General features: G+C 34.8%; 1 protein-coding gene and 1 non-coding gene across 2 annotated transcripts in view; both read right to left on the bottom strand.

Moving 5' to 3' along the window:
• Positions 1-3,941: 3,941 nt before the first annotated feature.
• LOC136032693 (calponin-1-like) overlaps positions 3,942-15,308 on the bottom strand; it is a gene marked incomplete at its 5' end in the record, with an annotated part of 28,959 nt that continues 17,592 nt past the window's right edge. The window contains 2 exon segments of the mRNA XM_065712993.1: positions 3,942-5,872; positions 7,428-7,614. Coding sequence (XP_065569065.1) covers positions 5,838-5,872; positions 7,428-7,614 — 222 coding nt within the window.
• Trnaq-uug (transfer RNA glutamine (anticodon UUG)) lies at positions 9,815-9,886 on the bottom strand. The gene has a single exon. It is a non-coding gene; the product is annotated as a tRNA-Gln (tRNA).

The raw sequence follows: 15,308 nt of genomic DNA, 5'->3' as shown, positions 1-15,308 counted from the left end.
ATCTCTCAAGCCTAGCGTCTTACCATTGTGGTTTAACAATGATTTACAGACAGAGCTGTTCAAAGGAAGGGGGAGGGTGCCTAGCTGCCCTTCAATAATTTTGGTCAATTAAAAAGAGCACTAGAACCTTTTATTTCAGTTCGAATGAGCCCTCTACTGATATTCTAGGACCACTCTTCGATACGATCAGCCCTGGCAAAAAAAACAACAAGTGATCTTTCTTCTGAAAAAAAATTCCACATTTTTGCAGATAGAAACTTGAAACGTTTTTTAGTGGGGTTCTCTGATACACCAAATCTGATAGTTTTCATTAATATTCCATGTCTTTTTAGGGGATGTTTCCCACTTTTTTGAAAATCAGGCAAACTTTCTCGGGCTCGTAGTCTTTGATGGGTAACACGAAACTTAATGAAACCTATATATTTGAAATCGGTATAGGCTAATAAGCCCAGTTATATCTTTTGGTATATCTATTGGTATCAAATTTCTAATTTTTAGAGTTCGGTTACTATTGAGCCGCGTAGCTAATCATGCTGTAGAGGATTCAAGCTCAAGTTTTTTGTTGTTGTTTTTGGGTTTTTTCCAGGGGTCATCATATCGAACTAATGGTCCTAGAGTATCTGGAGAGGGCTCATTCACACGTAATTCAAAACTTGTAGTGCCCCTTTTATGTGACCAAAAAGGTTGGAGAGTATCTAGCCCGCCTACCAACGCCCTTTTATTCACTAAAGTCGTTCGATCAAAGTTTGGATTAGCCGGCATTATTTAATAACCAATATAAGGATGCGGTTTAAGGGGGGGGGGGTATGCAACTGCTCGTCTAGTAGAGGACTGGAGTTTCCTCACTGACGCCTTGTATGCCTCTGGGGGTGAGTTAGGAACTAAGGTCAGAAATAATCAAACTAGAGCTATTAACAGTGCATTTTTTGGCATATATTGAATGACCATAAAAACAATCTTTTAATAGTCGTCAAAAGCCATATAACTATTTAAAACGTGCTTTTTGGTACTTATATGACATACCTCTACCTCCGACGTTCAATCCTAATGAAATATACCGGTAAAATAAAAATATGATACTTTTCAAACAAATTTGAGCTATATATTTCCACATTAGGGAGGATGAGGGTAAAATATATTAGGTCTGCATGTCCAATGTGTTAAGTACAATTACTCTGCGTGTTATATAGCAAGAATTGCTTTCTAACTTCACACTGTCCAAATACTTTACCACCACCATTTCACCCTTAATGTACAAATACATAGCCCAAATTTTATATTTTCTATCTATTCTGTCACTTCTCTTTGTCTTGTCTCACGATAAGCTGAAAGAAACTAACGGAAAAAACCGGTTCTATTATTCGTCAATGAATTAACAACTTGAGCAGTAGTAGGTTTATCATACAAGTACCTACCTTTTAATTTTTTGCTGTTCTTAAGCATTTATGTCATGTAACTTAACAGCTTTTGTTTTGCCATAACCGAAGTGTCACATCCATCATCCAACTTTTTAGCAGAAAATTTCAGTCACTTGTTTGAAGTATACATGGAGACTTTAGTGAAGGATTTAATTTAAAAAATAAGTTTTTTTAACTGAAAGCATAGAGCGACATTAAAACTTAAAATGAACAGAAATTATTCCGTATATGAAAGGGGCTGTCCCCTCCTCAATGTCCCGCTCTTTACGCTAAAGTGTTTTATTGTTTTAAAAAGTAAAGTTGTGAGAAAGAGTTAAACTTTAGCGTAAAGAGCGGGGCATTGAGGAGGGGACAGCCCAATTCATATACCGAGTAATTTCTGCTCGTTTTAAGTTTTAATGAAGTTCCTTACTTTCAGTTAAAAGAACTTGTTTTTATTTATTTAATTTCTGAACGTTTTTGAATGAATGCAGGTTTTGATTTTGGCTCAACGTACATGAATAATTAAAAGGAAATTTACGTATTAATTCTGCTTTTTTTGGCTAAATGACTTTCTCAAAGTTTTGATCGGACGGTACAAAGAAGAAAAGGGGCGGGGGAGAGGGCCTAGCAGCCCTCAAATTTTTTGGGTCACTTAAAAAGGCCACTGGAACTTTTCGTTTTATTTACGAACGTTTTTATTAGTAACAAATATACGTTACGTAGTTACAAAATAAACTTACGTAACGAACCTCGGTATTCATATATTTTTATTACGTATATGAGGGGGTTCGCCCCTCGTCAATGCCTCGCTCTATACACTAAAGTTTTATTTTGCTATAAAGTTTTATTTTATTTTATTAGAAGAAATAGCTCTTTTGAAATTGCTAAGAATACTTTAGCGTAAAGAGCGAGATATTGAGGAGAGGACGAAGCCCCTCATATACGTAAAAATTTATATTTGTTCTAAGTTTTAATGTTGCTTCTTACTTTCATCTGAAAAGCTAGTTTTTTCCCCATTTAATCTCTGAATATTTTAAATTAATGCAGATTTTGATTTTGGCTCACCGTACATGAATAATTAAAACGAAATTTGCATATTAATTTTTGTGTAAATGGCTTTCTCAAAGTTTTGATCAGACAATTTTAAGAAAAAGGGGAGAGGGAGGGGGCCTAGTTACCCTCCAATTTTTTTGGTTACTTAAAGTCAACTAGAACTTTCAATTTTATTTTATGAACGTTTTCTATTAGTAATAAACATATGTAACTTACAAATTAAATTACGCAATAAACTTCTATGTTTATATATTTTTTATTACGTATATGAGGGGGTTCGCCCCCTCGTCAATACCTCACTCTTCATACTAACGTTCGAATTGTGTTCCAATTCTTTAAGAATGACCCCTGAATCACAAAGGCCGTTTAATTAGAATAAATAGCTCTTTTAAAATTACCGAAATACTTTAGCGTAAAGAGCGAGGTATTGAGAAGGGGACGAACCCCCTCATATACATAATAATTTCTATTCGTTTAAGTTTGAATGTTGCTCCTTACTTTTAGTTGAAGAAACTTGCATTTTTTTAATGTAGTTTCTCATTGATTTTTTTTTAAATAATGCTGGAAAATTCAGCGCCTCTTCATAGAAATTCCCTTCCCCTATGCTTCCTCCATGGAAAGATTCTCTCACGTAACCCCCTCGCCACCACCAGAAAAATTCTCCTGAAAACGTCTGTATGCTTCCCAATAACCAATACTATATGTAAACAATTGGCAAAGTTCAGAACTCGCAGCCATCTCCCCGGGGACTGTGGGGGATTAAGTCGTCCTCAAAGACAAACTTATTAGATTTTTTGACTATGCTGAACAAAATGGCTATCTTGCAATTTTGATATGATGACTTTGGGGAAAAATGGGCGTGGGATTGGGCCTAGTTGCCCTCCAATTTTTTGGTCAATTAAAAAGGGCACTAGAACTTTAATTTCCGTTAGAATGAGCCCTATCAAGACATTCTAGAACCACTGGATCGATACAATCATCCCTGGGGAAAAAAACAACAAAACAGATAAACAAATTAACACGCATCCGTGATCTTTCTTCTGGCAAAAAATACAAAATTCCAAAATCTGAATCTGATTTTCATTGATATTCTATGACTTTTAGGGGGGTGTTTCCTCCTTTTTTCAAAAATAAGGCAAATTTTCTCAGGCTCGTAATTTCTGATGGGTAAGCCTAAACTTTTATATTTAAAATCAGCGTTAAAATCTGATTCATTTGATGTATATATTGGTATCAAAATTGCATTTTTTGGAGTTTCGGTTACTATTGAGCCGAGAGGCTCCTTACTACAGTTCGTTACCTCGAACTGTTTGAAACATTTTCACTTACAAAGCTGCTTTTCTAAGTTTCAGAGTTTTTTCGTTTTTTTTTTATTTTTTAGGTCTCACCTAGGCACTTATCCTTGAAAAAATGGAAACAAAAATATTTATCACTTCGCATATCAATATTCGTTAGCAAATATAAAGAAAACTATATAAGCTTAAGACATTAGTAGAAACATTCTTTTATTACAAAATGCTCTTGCTTATTAGTTAGGCAGAAATAACATCACATAAAGATGGCAGTAGCAGCAAGACAGACAAAATTCTAACATCTTTAATACAACAAAAGTAAAAAAAAAAGGTTTGCCAAATGTATATCTAAAACTCTGCCGAAGGAGGTTTTAGGGGATAGGCAAGAATCTGCTTTCATAGCCTATTTCGAACTGATTATTTCGTTTTGGTATCCCTTCCATACATTTTGCTTTCAGGGTCCTAGAGTATTGTCGCCATGACTAAATCCATTGTTTTTGTGTTGTCTGTTTAAATAACTAGTAATTAGTTATTAGTTAATTAGTTAATTAGTAACTAGTAATTAGCACGGCAATCATAACAACGGAAGAATTAATAATTTTGCAAAAAAAAAAAAAACATTTCTGGATTTCACAGTCAAGCAAAAACTATTATAAAGTAATAAGCATTGTAATCTTTAGGTCTATTTCTAAGTTTTTTTTTTTCTATCAAGCTTGTGAAATAGAGTAGTGATAAAGAGCCTGCGCCAAAAATTTGAGTTTTAAAGGGGGGGGGAGAATTTTGAAAACAAACTGAGTTTGAACCCCCCCCCCTCCTAAATTTTTCGTCCAACTAGTAAAAAAGTCGCACAAATTCATACAGACAAATTTTGATGCGTTTCGTAAAGTTTGTATTGTATGCCCCCCCCCCCACTAGAAAAAAACTTATAAGACATGGCAGTAATGAAGATTCTACAGGGTAAATTTGAGTTTTAAAGAGGGTGCAAGAGCTCCCCTCCCCCTCCCAAAAAAAATTTCCTTAAGAATTTTCGTATGGAAAACTGAAGAAGTAAATTTTGATAGAGTATCAGAGTAGCCGTGTAAACGACATTAAAAACAAACATATACTTCCAGTAATTTTCTTTCACTCAGTAATAATAATCAACACTATTTTAACCGTGCTGGTCATGACAGTCAAATTTACTTTTTGAGGAACTAGTAATTATGGCACATGTCAATTATAGCGATGGAAGAATTAGAAATCTTGCAAAAATAAAGATTGTTCTCAATTTTCAATCGAGCAAGTGATTTTCAAAACTAATAAGCATAGTAATATTTAAGTCTTTTCTAATGATTTTTTGGTACTTGTGTCTTAAAGCCACCACATTAAGTTCTATCGAGGTTTTGTATCGCAAAATTGAGACAAAAACCAGTTTTCATGGTTTTTATACCAGACAATATTAGTTTGGCTCGGTGGGAAACTACATTGTAGCTATATTTTAATTAAATATTTAGTTGGCATTCTGGTTAAGTTATTTTAGGTTACGTATTTAATATAATGTGGTCTGAACCCTTCTGTAATTCTTTATTGTAGTTTCCATAATTGTGTTACGAAACTATTATATTTTCATCATAGTTTGGTATATTTCATTATGATTATCCTAATTTCTAGTCTTAAGTGTGGTGGCTATAAGACACAAGTACCGATTTTTTTCCTACCAAAAACGTGACACAGAGCAATAATGAAAATTTTTCACTCAGAATTTGAGTTCTAAAGAGAGTGCTAGAGTTCTTAAAAACAAAAATCAGAGGGGGTGCCCACTTTCGGAAATCACACATACCAGGTAGCACAGGTCAAGCGTGTTGGAAGTGCTCAATGAGTGGCAGAAACTATGCCATACCTGACTGTAAGCATGGCAGAACTTCGCGGTATGCAGGGCCTTCCGAGATGTAAACAAGGTGGCAGAAAGTGAGCACCCCCCCGAAAAAAATTCAGTAATTTCCGTTAGGATTTCAGAATAGTCTTGAAACGACACTAAAAACAAATCAATCAAAAAACATATAATTGAATAATAATTCTCTTCCACTCCGTTACGACAGCCACAGCTTATTCATCAGCTTTGAGCATTTTGACTAGCCTTTTGAAACTCTGAAAATAAATACGAAGCCGTTAATTTCATCTGTGGAGGAGAACTAGGATTTCAATATGAGGGGAAGGGAAACATAACTGTCTTCCAGAAATTACAAAATCATCCTATAAAATTTGTAGATTTATGCCCAGGTGACATTATAGTCACACTTGTCTATAAAAATCGAAATTATGCTCGACTACAGCGTCAATTACGTTTCCCGTTCGTAATTTCTTGATTCGAATAACGCTTGTTTCCTGTACATAATTCCGTGATTCTAACAATGCTTAGCCTTTAAGCATAGAATTTTTAATTGAACACTAGAGTTGATCTAATGAATTGTTTTTGGATATAGAAAAAAGGTAGAAGCTCGGAAAAAATTTTCTTATCTGCAATCTTGATCTGGCAATAGAAATACTTAGTATTAGTAAGCAATAGTTCGGGGCAAATTATATCTTGATACAAATTTTTCAAATCAATTTCCTATCAGTCTAGTGGTTAGGACACGAAGTTGTGGTCATTTTAATCTAGATTCGAATCTTGGTTATTGCAATTTTTTAAATAAGGTGTTCATTTAATTTCAATTTTCCACTTCTGAAGCACAAATCTGGCATTAATATTAATGTAAAAGCTGCCATTCGTAAATTTTGGCTTTTACATCGCTAGACCTGAGGACGGGGTGGCTCTGAGCTTAAGCAGAGTTGAGTTATTTAAGTCATTCAGTATACCCCTCTCCATACCGGTTTTTCATAAATTATGTTCGTCGAAATACAGTTATTCTGAGACTCTTAATAGCTCTTTAAAGCCAAGAGGCATACTTTGAGCCATGATTTATCAATTGCAGTTTTATAGATTTTCGAAATTATAGATTTTAATATTCATCAAAAATTTGATTTCAATGACATGATTTTAATCATTGAAATCAATGATTAATATAAATAAAATTTTGATTTACTTGAATGACATTTTTATAGATTTTACAAATTATATATTTTTGAATTCATCAAATTTGATTCCAATAACCTATTTCAATGACAGTTTTATAGATTTTAGAAATTATAGTTTTATACAGTTTTATAGATATTCAGTTTATCGATTGCAGTTTTATAGATTTTCAAAATTATGGATTTTAGTATTCATCAAACTTGATTTCATTAACCTATTTGAATGACAGTTTTATAGATTTTAAAAATTATAGTTTTATACAGTTTTATAGATCTTCGTTTCATCGATTCAGTTTTATATATTTCTGATGGAAATCAAAGATTGGGGGAAAAGATATAATTTCTTTCGTTTATTCTTTTAAAAATATTCGGTAAGCTAAAAAGACTACAGCAACTTACAAAACTACAAAAGAAATTTTCTTTTCTGTTTTAATTCTATGGTAATATTTTTTTTCTTTTTCTTCGAAATCTTAAATACTTTCAAAATTCCATGTCATACCGTTTCTGAGCTACAGACCGTTTATAACAAGCAGAAAAAAAATAATACAAAAGCAGAAGCATTGCACCACAAAGCAATAATCAAGGCAATACAACCCAGCCTTCAATTGTATCAACAGTTATGCTGACTCACCTTCGGGTAATATCTGCCTGGTAGCTCCGTAGGGAGTCATCCCTCGTTGGGATGCTCCTTTGTTAGATCCATATTGTAATCCAATGACCTTTTGACTCTCAGCTAGGACATCGGGAGAAAACATTCTGGGATTCTCCTTGGCCACCTTGACACCGATTGTTGGTCCCATGAAACCCTTCTTCTGTGACTGCAAAATTAGGTTAAAAGCATCAAATTATTGATCCCAGACAGGATTGCCACTGTCTGGGAATCAACAATCTAAGGAAAAAGCAAGTTTGCCCATATCCAAAAAATTGTTGGTCCCTTCTGTGACTGCAAAATTAGGTTAAAAGTCTCAAATTATTCATTCCCAGACAGCGTTGCCACTAAGAAAAGAGCAAGTTTGCCCACTTTCTAAAAATTGTTGGTCCCATGGAATCCTTTTTCTGTGACTGCAAAATTAGGTTAAAAGTCTCAAATTATTCATTCCCAGACAGGGTTGCCACTAAGAAAAGAGCAAGTTTGCCCACTTTCTAAAAATTGTTGGTCCCATGAAATCCTTTTTCAGTGACTGCAAAATTAGGTTAAAAGTATCAAATTACTGATTCCCAGACAGAGTTGCCACTAAGGAAAAAGCAAGTTTGCCCAAATATGAAAAATTTTTGGTTGATAAAAAAGAAAAAGTACTTGTCTGTTAAACAGAACACACTTAATAAGTGAAGTTAGGTTAACCCCAATGAGATATACCAAAATATGATCATAATATAATACTTGAAAACAAAATTATGGAATCTACGACAAAGAATTATGGAAAGCAGGCCGTGCAAAACGCATTATATTAAATACCTAACCTAATCAACTCTATATATTAATATTTAATAAAAATTTACATACATCGCAGTCTTCTCACTAAAGTAAATCATAACCGATTTAGGAAGGAAAACCATTTTTTTAGATTTTACACAGCATAATCCTCGAGTGTGTTTCAATTAACACACAAGTATATATATATATATATATATATATATATATATATATATATATATATATATATATATATATATATATATGAAAAAAAATGTGTGGAACTACCTCCCAGAGCCCTCAAATGAAAGTCCGTTTCAAGGGGCTACACAGTTTAAAATCGTCTACACCCATGGCGAAGACCAAGTGTAGTGATGGGGCAGGATGCATAGCAGAAAGTTGTGATTTATTGGAAGTGTGCCACACACGGCAGGACTGAGATTATAACAAGATGGCAGAGAGTGAGCAACCTCTCGACCAATTTAAGTAGGAGACTGCATTTCCGTTCGTTTTGCAAAAAGGGCCCAAGTTCACCTTTTCTAATTTTACAGAAGACCAAAATAAAAATGAAAACGTACAATGAAAAAACATGTCCCATAAATCAGAATTTAAGAAACTTGAAACTTTAAGGACTGATTCCTAGTTAACCTTTCGATCGGGATTCAATGGAAATATCCAAATTGCTGAATTAGTCGTTACTTAAAAGATTAGGTCTTACGCTTTTTTTTCGTCCTTTTGGAATAGTTTATAATTCAATCAGAATTAAATATAGGCACATTTTGAATAGGCCAATCGATAGGTCTCTTCGAGCTCTTTCGAACCATTTCGGAAAAAAAGGGACTAAAGCCCTATTTGAAAAAGGCTACGGATTTCAGCAATACTTCATAATCATTTATAACGGCCAAAAACAAATACTTAAAGATAAAAAAAAGGCACTTGTCTACTATATAAAACACTCGAGAAGTGAAGTTTGGTTATTGCTAATGAAAAAAAAATGATGAAAATAGAAAACTTTATTAGCAAAATTGTGAAAACTACAACCGGGAAATATGCTCCCGGAAAGCAGTGTTACACTTCCAAAAATGTCGCTTCTCGTAAGAGTACAAAGTCATGATGTGCCCACTGACACAGTGTTTTGTTTTAGGCAACAACCCCTTACCCTGGAACAATATAATAGCCTGTTCTTCGGTCCTTGGCAGTTCACAAATTTTAATTTGAATATCTATGGTGAGACATTATTCTATCACTAGTCATAGGAAACTAACTGGTGTCTTCAAGATTCACGTTAATAATGAACTAAAATAAACTAGGTCAAGAATCACGTTGAGAATGAACTTTTCTTTGTCTTTGAGACGGTCAGCTGACGCCAAAGCTGACAATTTAATAATTAAAAAGGACCTTCACAATTTTGCTAATATAGTATTCTATTTTCATCATATTTCATTGTTACCAAACTTCACTTCTCTAGTGTGTTTTATATAATAGACAAGTACAATAAAAATTGCAGAAATCGGATTAAGCAGATCTTGAATAAGATAGTTATGACAACGGTCTAATTGATTTGTTAGGCATATTTTTAAAGAAAACTTATGAAGCCAAAAAGAAGGTTCCACCGAGATTTGAACTCGGATCGCAGGATTCAAAGTCCTGAGTGCTAACCATTACACCATGGAACCATATACATACATAACTATATTTTTATTTGAAATAACACAGTCAAACTACCTTCTTGGAAACAAAGCGATGTTTAATCTTAAAAAGTCATTTCCGACTATTTTTACTTGTTATTAAACTCAAGAGATTTTGCAAAAATGTGTTCTACAAAGGAATAAAATTGTTCGAAATCCTAGGGCTTTTTGATATCTCTGAGTAGGAAAGTAATTGATTTAGGTGATCGAAACTCTCTAGAATGCATCCAAAGCCTTAATAATCTAATCTCCTGGGAGATCATTAAGAGGAATTGAATCATATTCTAAAAATTCTAGTTACAGGCTATAGCACAGTGACTGTAAGACGGTATACCATAAGTATAAAAATAATCCGGTTTAAAACAGAACCTTCGACAAAGGTGAGGGGGTGGGGGGGGGGGGTAGTGGCGTCGATTCACGAAAATTAAGGAGGGGTATAATAATGTACTTTTCAAAGCCCAATGGGGAGGGGCAAAAAAAACCTAGGGGGCACATACCATCAAGTAAACTAATTTCACAGCGGTCATTGAGATATTATTGCTATACAGATATTATATACAGATATCATTACTTTAGTCCACTTTTACTTTCATACACTAGTGTCATCGTTTACCCCAGACTAGCCGGGGTCATGTCTTCTCATTTGAACAAACTCGTATTTTCGTCCGCCATTTTGAATTTGAGGCACCTAGCGGCACTATGGTACAACTTATGTTATTTTTGTGTCCGTCGTATTGGATTTGAGGCACTTAGCGGCACTATGGCACAACTTATGTTACTTTTGTGTTCATATTCGGAACCTATGCCATCGATTGACCATACTAGCCTGTTTGAACAGCCATGTCTTCTCATTTTGACAAACTCGTATTTTCGTCCGCCATCTTGGATTTGAGGCACCTAGCAGCACTATGGTACAACTTATGTTATTTTTGTGTCCGTCGTATTGGATTTGAGGCACTTAGCGGCACTACGGTACAACTTAGGTTGTTTTTGCATTTATATTCGGAACCTAAGCCATCGATTAGCCCATACAAGCCTATTTGATTGGTCATGTCTGTTCATTTTGACAAACTCGTATGTTCTTCCGCCATTTTCGATTTCAGGCACCTAGCAGCACTACGGTATAACTTAGATTATTTTTGGCTTCGTATTCGGAACCTATACCATCGATTAGCCCGTACTAGCCCATTTGAACGGCCATGTCTTTTCATTTTGACAAACTCTTATTTTCATTCGCCATTTTGGAGTTCAAGTAACCTAGCGGCGTTCTGAGGAAAAAAATTCGCTTCCGTAATCGCCGCCATAATAAAGAGCATACTTGAAAGTACATCTCAGCAAAATTTTAGTGTTTCCTCAAACACGGAAGTATTTTGGTGTGTTGCGACTCTTTTCGCCCACACTAAACACAGAATTATGGAAAGCAAGCTGCCTAGAGCGCATTATATTAAATACCCAACCAACTTTATATAATAAATATCTAATTAGGATTTAACTGTATAGTAGTTTACCTTACTGAAACAAACCCAATTATATCCGAAAGCAGACAGAGAAACCGATTTTACTCAGATCAAGAACTTAAGTATGGTTGGGATAACTAACTAGTACCCTTAATTTTGTGTTGTCCTTAATTAAATTTATACAAGTCTATCGATCCCTACGAGGCTCTCTACCCCTCCTCCTTTCAACTTAAGACTTTGAAAAATATCAGATTGACTACTCCTTCTCAGTTTATTAACATGCCAGTATGATATTTCACTTTTATGCCGTCTAGCTGCATCTTCCAGATACTCGGCAATTTTATCTAGGGCCTCAACTTCACACCTCCTTAGTTCACATTTTAATGCTTTCTCCACTTTCTTTACATTTCTTTTGTTTTCATATGATCTATCACTCAGATAATTCTTGTACAAACCTTTTCTCCTCTCTATTAAACATTAAATATAAAAAGTAATAAGCGACATTAAAACTTAAAACGAACAGAAATTACTTCGTATATGAAAGTGGCTGCTTCTTCCTAAACTCCTCTTTACGCTAAAGTTTGACTCTTTCTCTTAACTCTACTTTTTAAAACAGTAAAAAAAATTAGCGTAAAGAGCGGGGCGTTGATGAGGCAGCAGCCCCTTTTGTATACGAATCAATTTCTGTTCGTTTTAAGTTTTAACGTCACTCCTTACTTTCCGTTAAAAAAACCTGTTTTTTTTTATTTATTTCTGAACGTTATGAATCAATGCATGTTTTGATTTTGGCTCTCCGCAGATGAATAATTGAAACGAAATTTGCATATTTATATTTTTTGGCTAAATGACCTTCTCATAGTTTTGATCGAATGATTTTGAGAAAAAAAGGAGTGGGGGAGGAGGCTTAGTTGTCCTCCGATTTTTTGGTTAGGCTTAGTTGTCCTCCGATTTTTTGGTTACTTAAAAAGGCAACTAGAACTTTTTTTTTTTAACGAATGTATTTATTAGTAAAAGATATACGTAACTTACAAATTAGCTTACGTAACGAGCTTCTGTATTCTCAGTTTTTTATTTGTATTTGAGGGGGTTTAACCCCTCGTCAGTACTTCGCTCTCTACACTAAAGCTTAAATTGTGTCCCAATTTCTTAAGAATGACCCCTGAATCACAAAAGCCGTAGAATAAATCGTTGAAATTACTAAAAATACTTTAGCGTAAACAGCGTGGTATTAAGAGGAGGTGGGCCCATCATATGCGTAATAATTTCTGTTCGTTTTAAGTTTTAATGCTGGCCCTTACTTTCAGTTGAAAAAAATTTTCATATTTATTTTTTCATTGTTTTTTTTTTAAATAAACTAGAAAATCCTGCGCTCCCTTCATGAAAATTTTCTTCCCCCATGATAACTTCCTCCAAGAAAAATTCCCCCAACATAACCCCATCTTCTCAACCCCATCCCCCAACCAAAAAATCCCCCTGAAAACGTCTGTACACTTCCAAATAACCATTAGTATATGTAAGCACTGGTCAAAGTTTGTAACTTGTAGCCCCTCCCAAGGGGACTGTGGGGGGGGGGGGTCAGTCGTCCCCAAAGACATAGTTATAAGGTTTTTTTTATACATAGTTAAAAGTCATTCTATGACTTTTAGGGGTTGTTTCCCTCTATTTTCTAAAATAAGGCAAATTTTCTTAGGCTTGTAACTTTTGATGGGTAAGACTAAACTTGATGAAACTTATATATTTGAAATCAGCATTAAAATACGATTCTTTTGATGTAGCTATTGATATCAAAATTCTATTTTTAGAGCTTGGTTACTATTAAGCCAGGTCGCTCATTACTACCGTTCGTTGCCGCGAACTGTTTGATAAAGCTTTTTCACTAATATTCCTAGCTGCAGTATCAACAGTCTCCCCTGAGACACCATCAGCAACTTCACAAATTCTTTTTCCAAAATTATTCCATCCATCTTCCATATTGTCAAATTTTGAACAATAAGTTGAAATGGGGTAGGACCCTCAAGTTGAAAGAAGTTTAATTTTTTACAATTTTCGATTGAGTTTTTTTATATGAATCAATTGAGAAGAAACATCAAGAATTCTTAATACTCAAAAACACAATTTCTAAGAGTAAAATTCTTGGGAAATTTTTGGTAATTTTTGGGAAAACAGCGAGTTATAAAAAACTTACAGCTAAAATGTACGAACAATAATATTAGTAGGTACAATTTTAACACGCCGAGTACAACATATGGTTTGGAAGCATAATTATGTTTTTTTGGAAAATTGGTCCCCAAAGAATTGATCAAAATTTTACACTTTAGCATAAAGAGCGGGGAGTTGTAGGATGACAGCCCCCCTAATATACAGAATGATTTCTATAGGTTTGCAGTTTTAACGTAAAAATGTTTTATATTTAATTTATGTTTGTTTTAATATCATACTTAGGGTGTTTCAGGGAGTTTTCCTCTAGAAGCAGAGTGTTTGTATATTTCAATCTTTCTCATTGGAGTATTGAATTTTCTATATTACGTTTTGTTTTGCTACAATTTGGCAACGGATCTCTTTCAATATTCCACGACCAACGATTCAACTAGAGCAGCCTTCCTGATCTTAGTTTTAGGGAGATATAGGGAGGAGGAGGAGGCCATGGTCTTAATCATGCAGAACTAAATCTGTCTAGAATCTTAAATCCAAATTTTACAATATGCTCACTCCCTAAGTATATCAACTAGCCTCTTGGCCATGAATACAGACTTACATAATTCGTTTGTTGGCACAAAAAAGGGAAGGCTCTTTGGATCATATCAAATAAAGCCAATGTGCGATTGAAATTCCAGCAAGATATTCATAAATTTCAAAACTTTCGAAAATATTCACAACTTTCTAAAACTATTCACTGACAAACATTCGTATTTGAAATAAGCCTGGGTCATTTCCCATACTGTCAGTCCTCCTCTCAGCCCCACTCTATGGTGTTGAATCGGGGCCCGTCAAAGCAGCTCACGGACGCGCTCTAGAGGTTTTTGATTACAGTTACCTGCGTTCAATTTTACGCTTCCGGATATTATATCAGATTTCAAACAACTATATCCGCCGATGTTTCTACATCGACCAAACCTCAAGCTTGATCAAGCTTTGCCGGCCCGCTGGCTTGGACATATTTTAAAGCCACATTAATCAGATACTTCTCGTTGAGCCCTTAACAACATGGCGTAGAAGAAAATATGGGGAAATAAAAAATTAGCTGTCGCTCGTAAGACTTGAGGATTACTGGAGGTCTCCATATATTCGGCCACAAATGGGGCAAGCAATGGCTAAAGTCCGTCCAAGAATTGGCACAAGACCGGCCATCATGGAAGACCCTCATTCAGAAGTTTCGTTCGGATGTTGGGTGAGGCGGAAATGCCTGGTCTCGCAGCAAGTACAAGTAAGTATCTATTTTCGAAGATTTTATTATAAGCCTTTCCTTATGAAACAACAATCCTTGATAACCAGGGGTCCTTGCCCCTGGGGCTACACGGGTCGTACTATCTATGGAGATATTTTTATTTTCAACTTTCTAAATAAAATGGCTACCATGTAATTTTAACATAAAATGAGTTTTGGATACGACGGCCCAGGAAGGGTGATATGGCAAAAAAGGTACCGTACCCTCAGATCCCTTTTGGCTCTTAAATTGGGCACCAGAACTCGTGATTTCTTTTAAACAAGACCCTTCCCAAAATTTTACATTGTTTCCAAACTAACATTGTTTTAGAAGTCGTTGGGGGTACAGGTCATCCTTTACTTCTTGTCGTTACCGTGAGTATTTGACAAGGCTATTTTTAGCTGCTAGGACCTTATTCCTAAGGCCAATCCAACCTCTAATTTTAACCTATGGTGTTAATGAGTTAATTACTTTTTGAGTTGTAGATCTGACTTCTTACAGAATAAAAATCAATCACAGCCGACAGCAC

This window comes from Artemia franciscana, chromosome 11 (assembly GCF_032884065.1).
Source record: "Artemia franciscana chromosome 11, ASM3288406v1, whole genome shotgun sequence".
NCBI classification, from domain to species: domain Eukaryota; kingdom Metazoa; phylum Arthropoda; class Branchiopoda; order Anostraca; family Artemiidae; genus Artemia; species Artemia franciscana.
The sequence above is the reverse complement of the archived record's forward strand: the minus strand, read 5'-3'. Positions and strand labels throughout refer to the sequence as shown.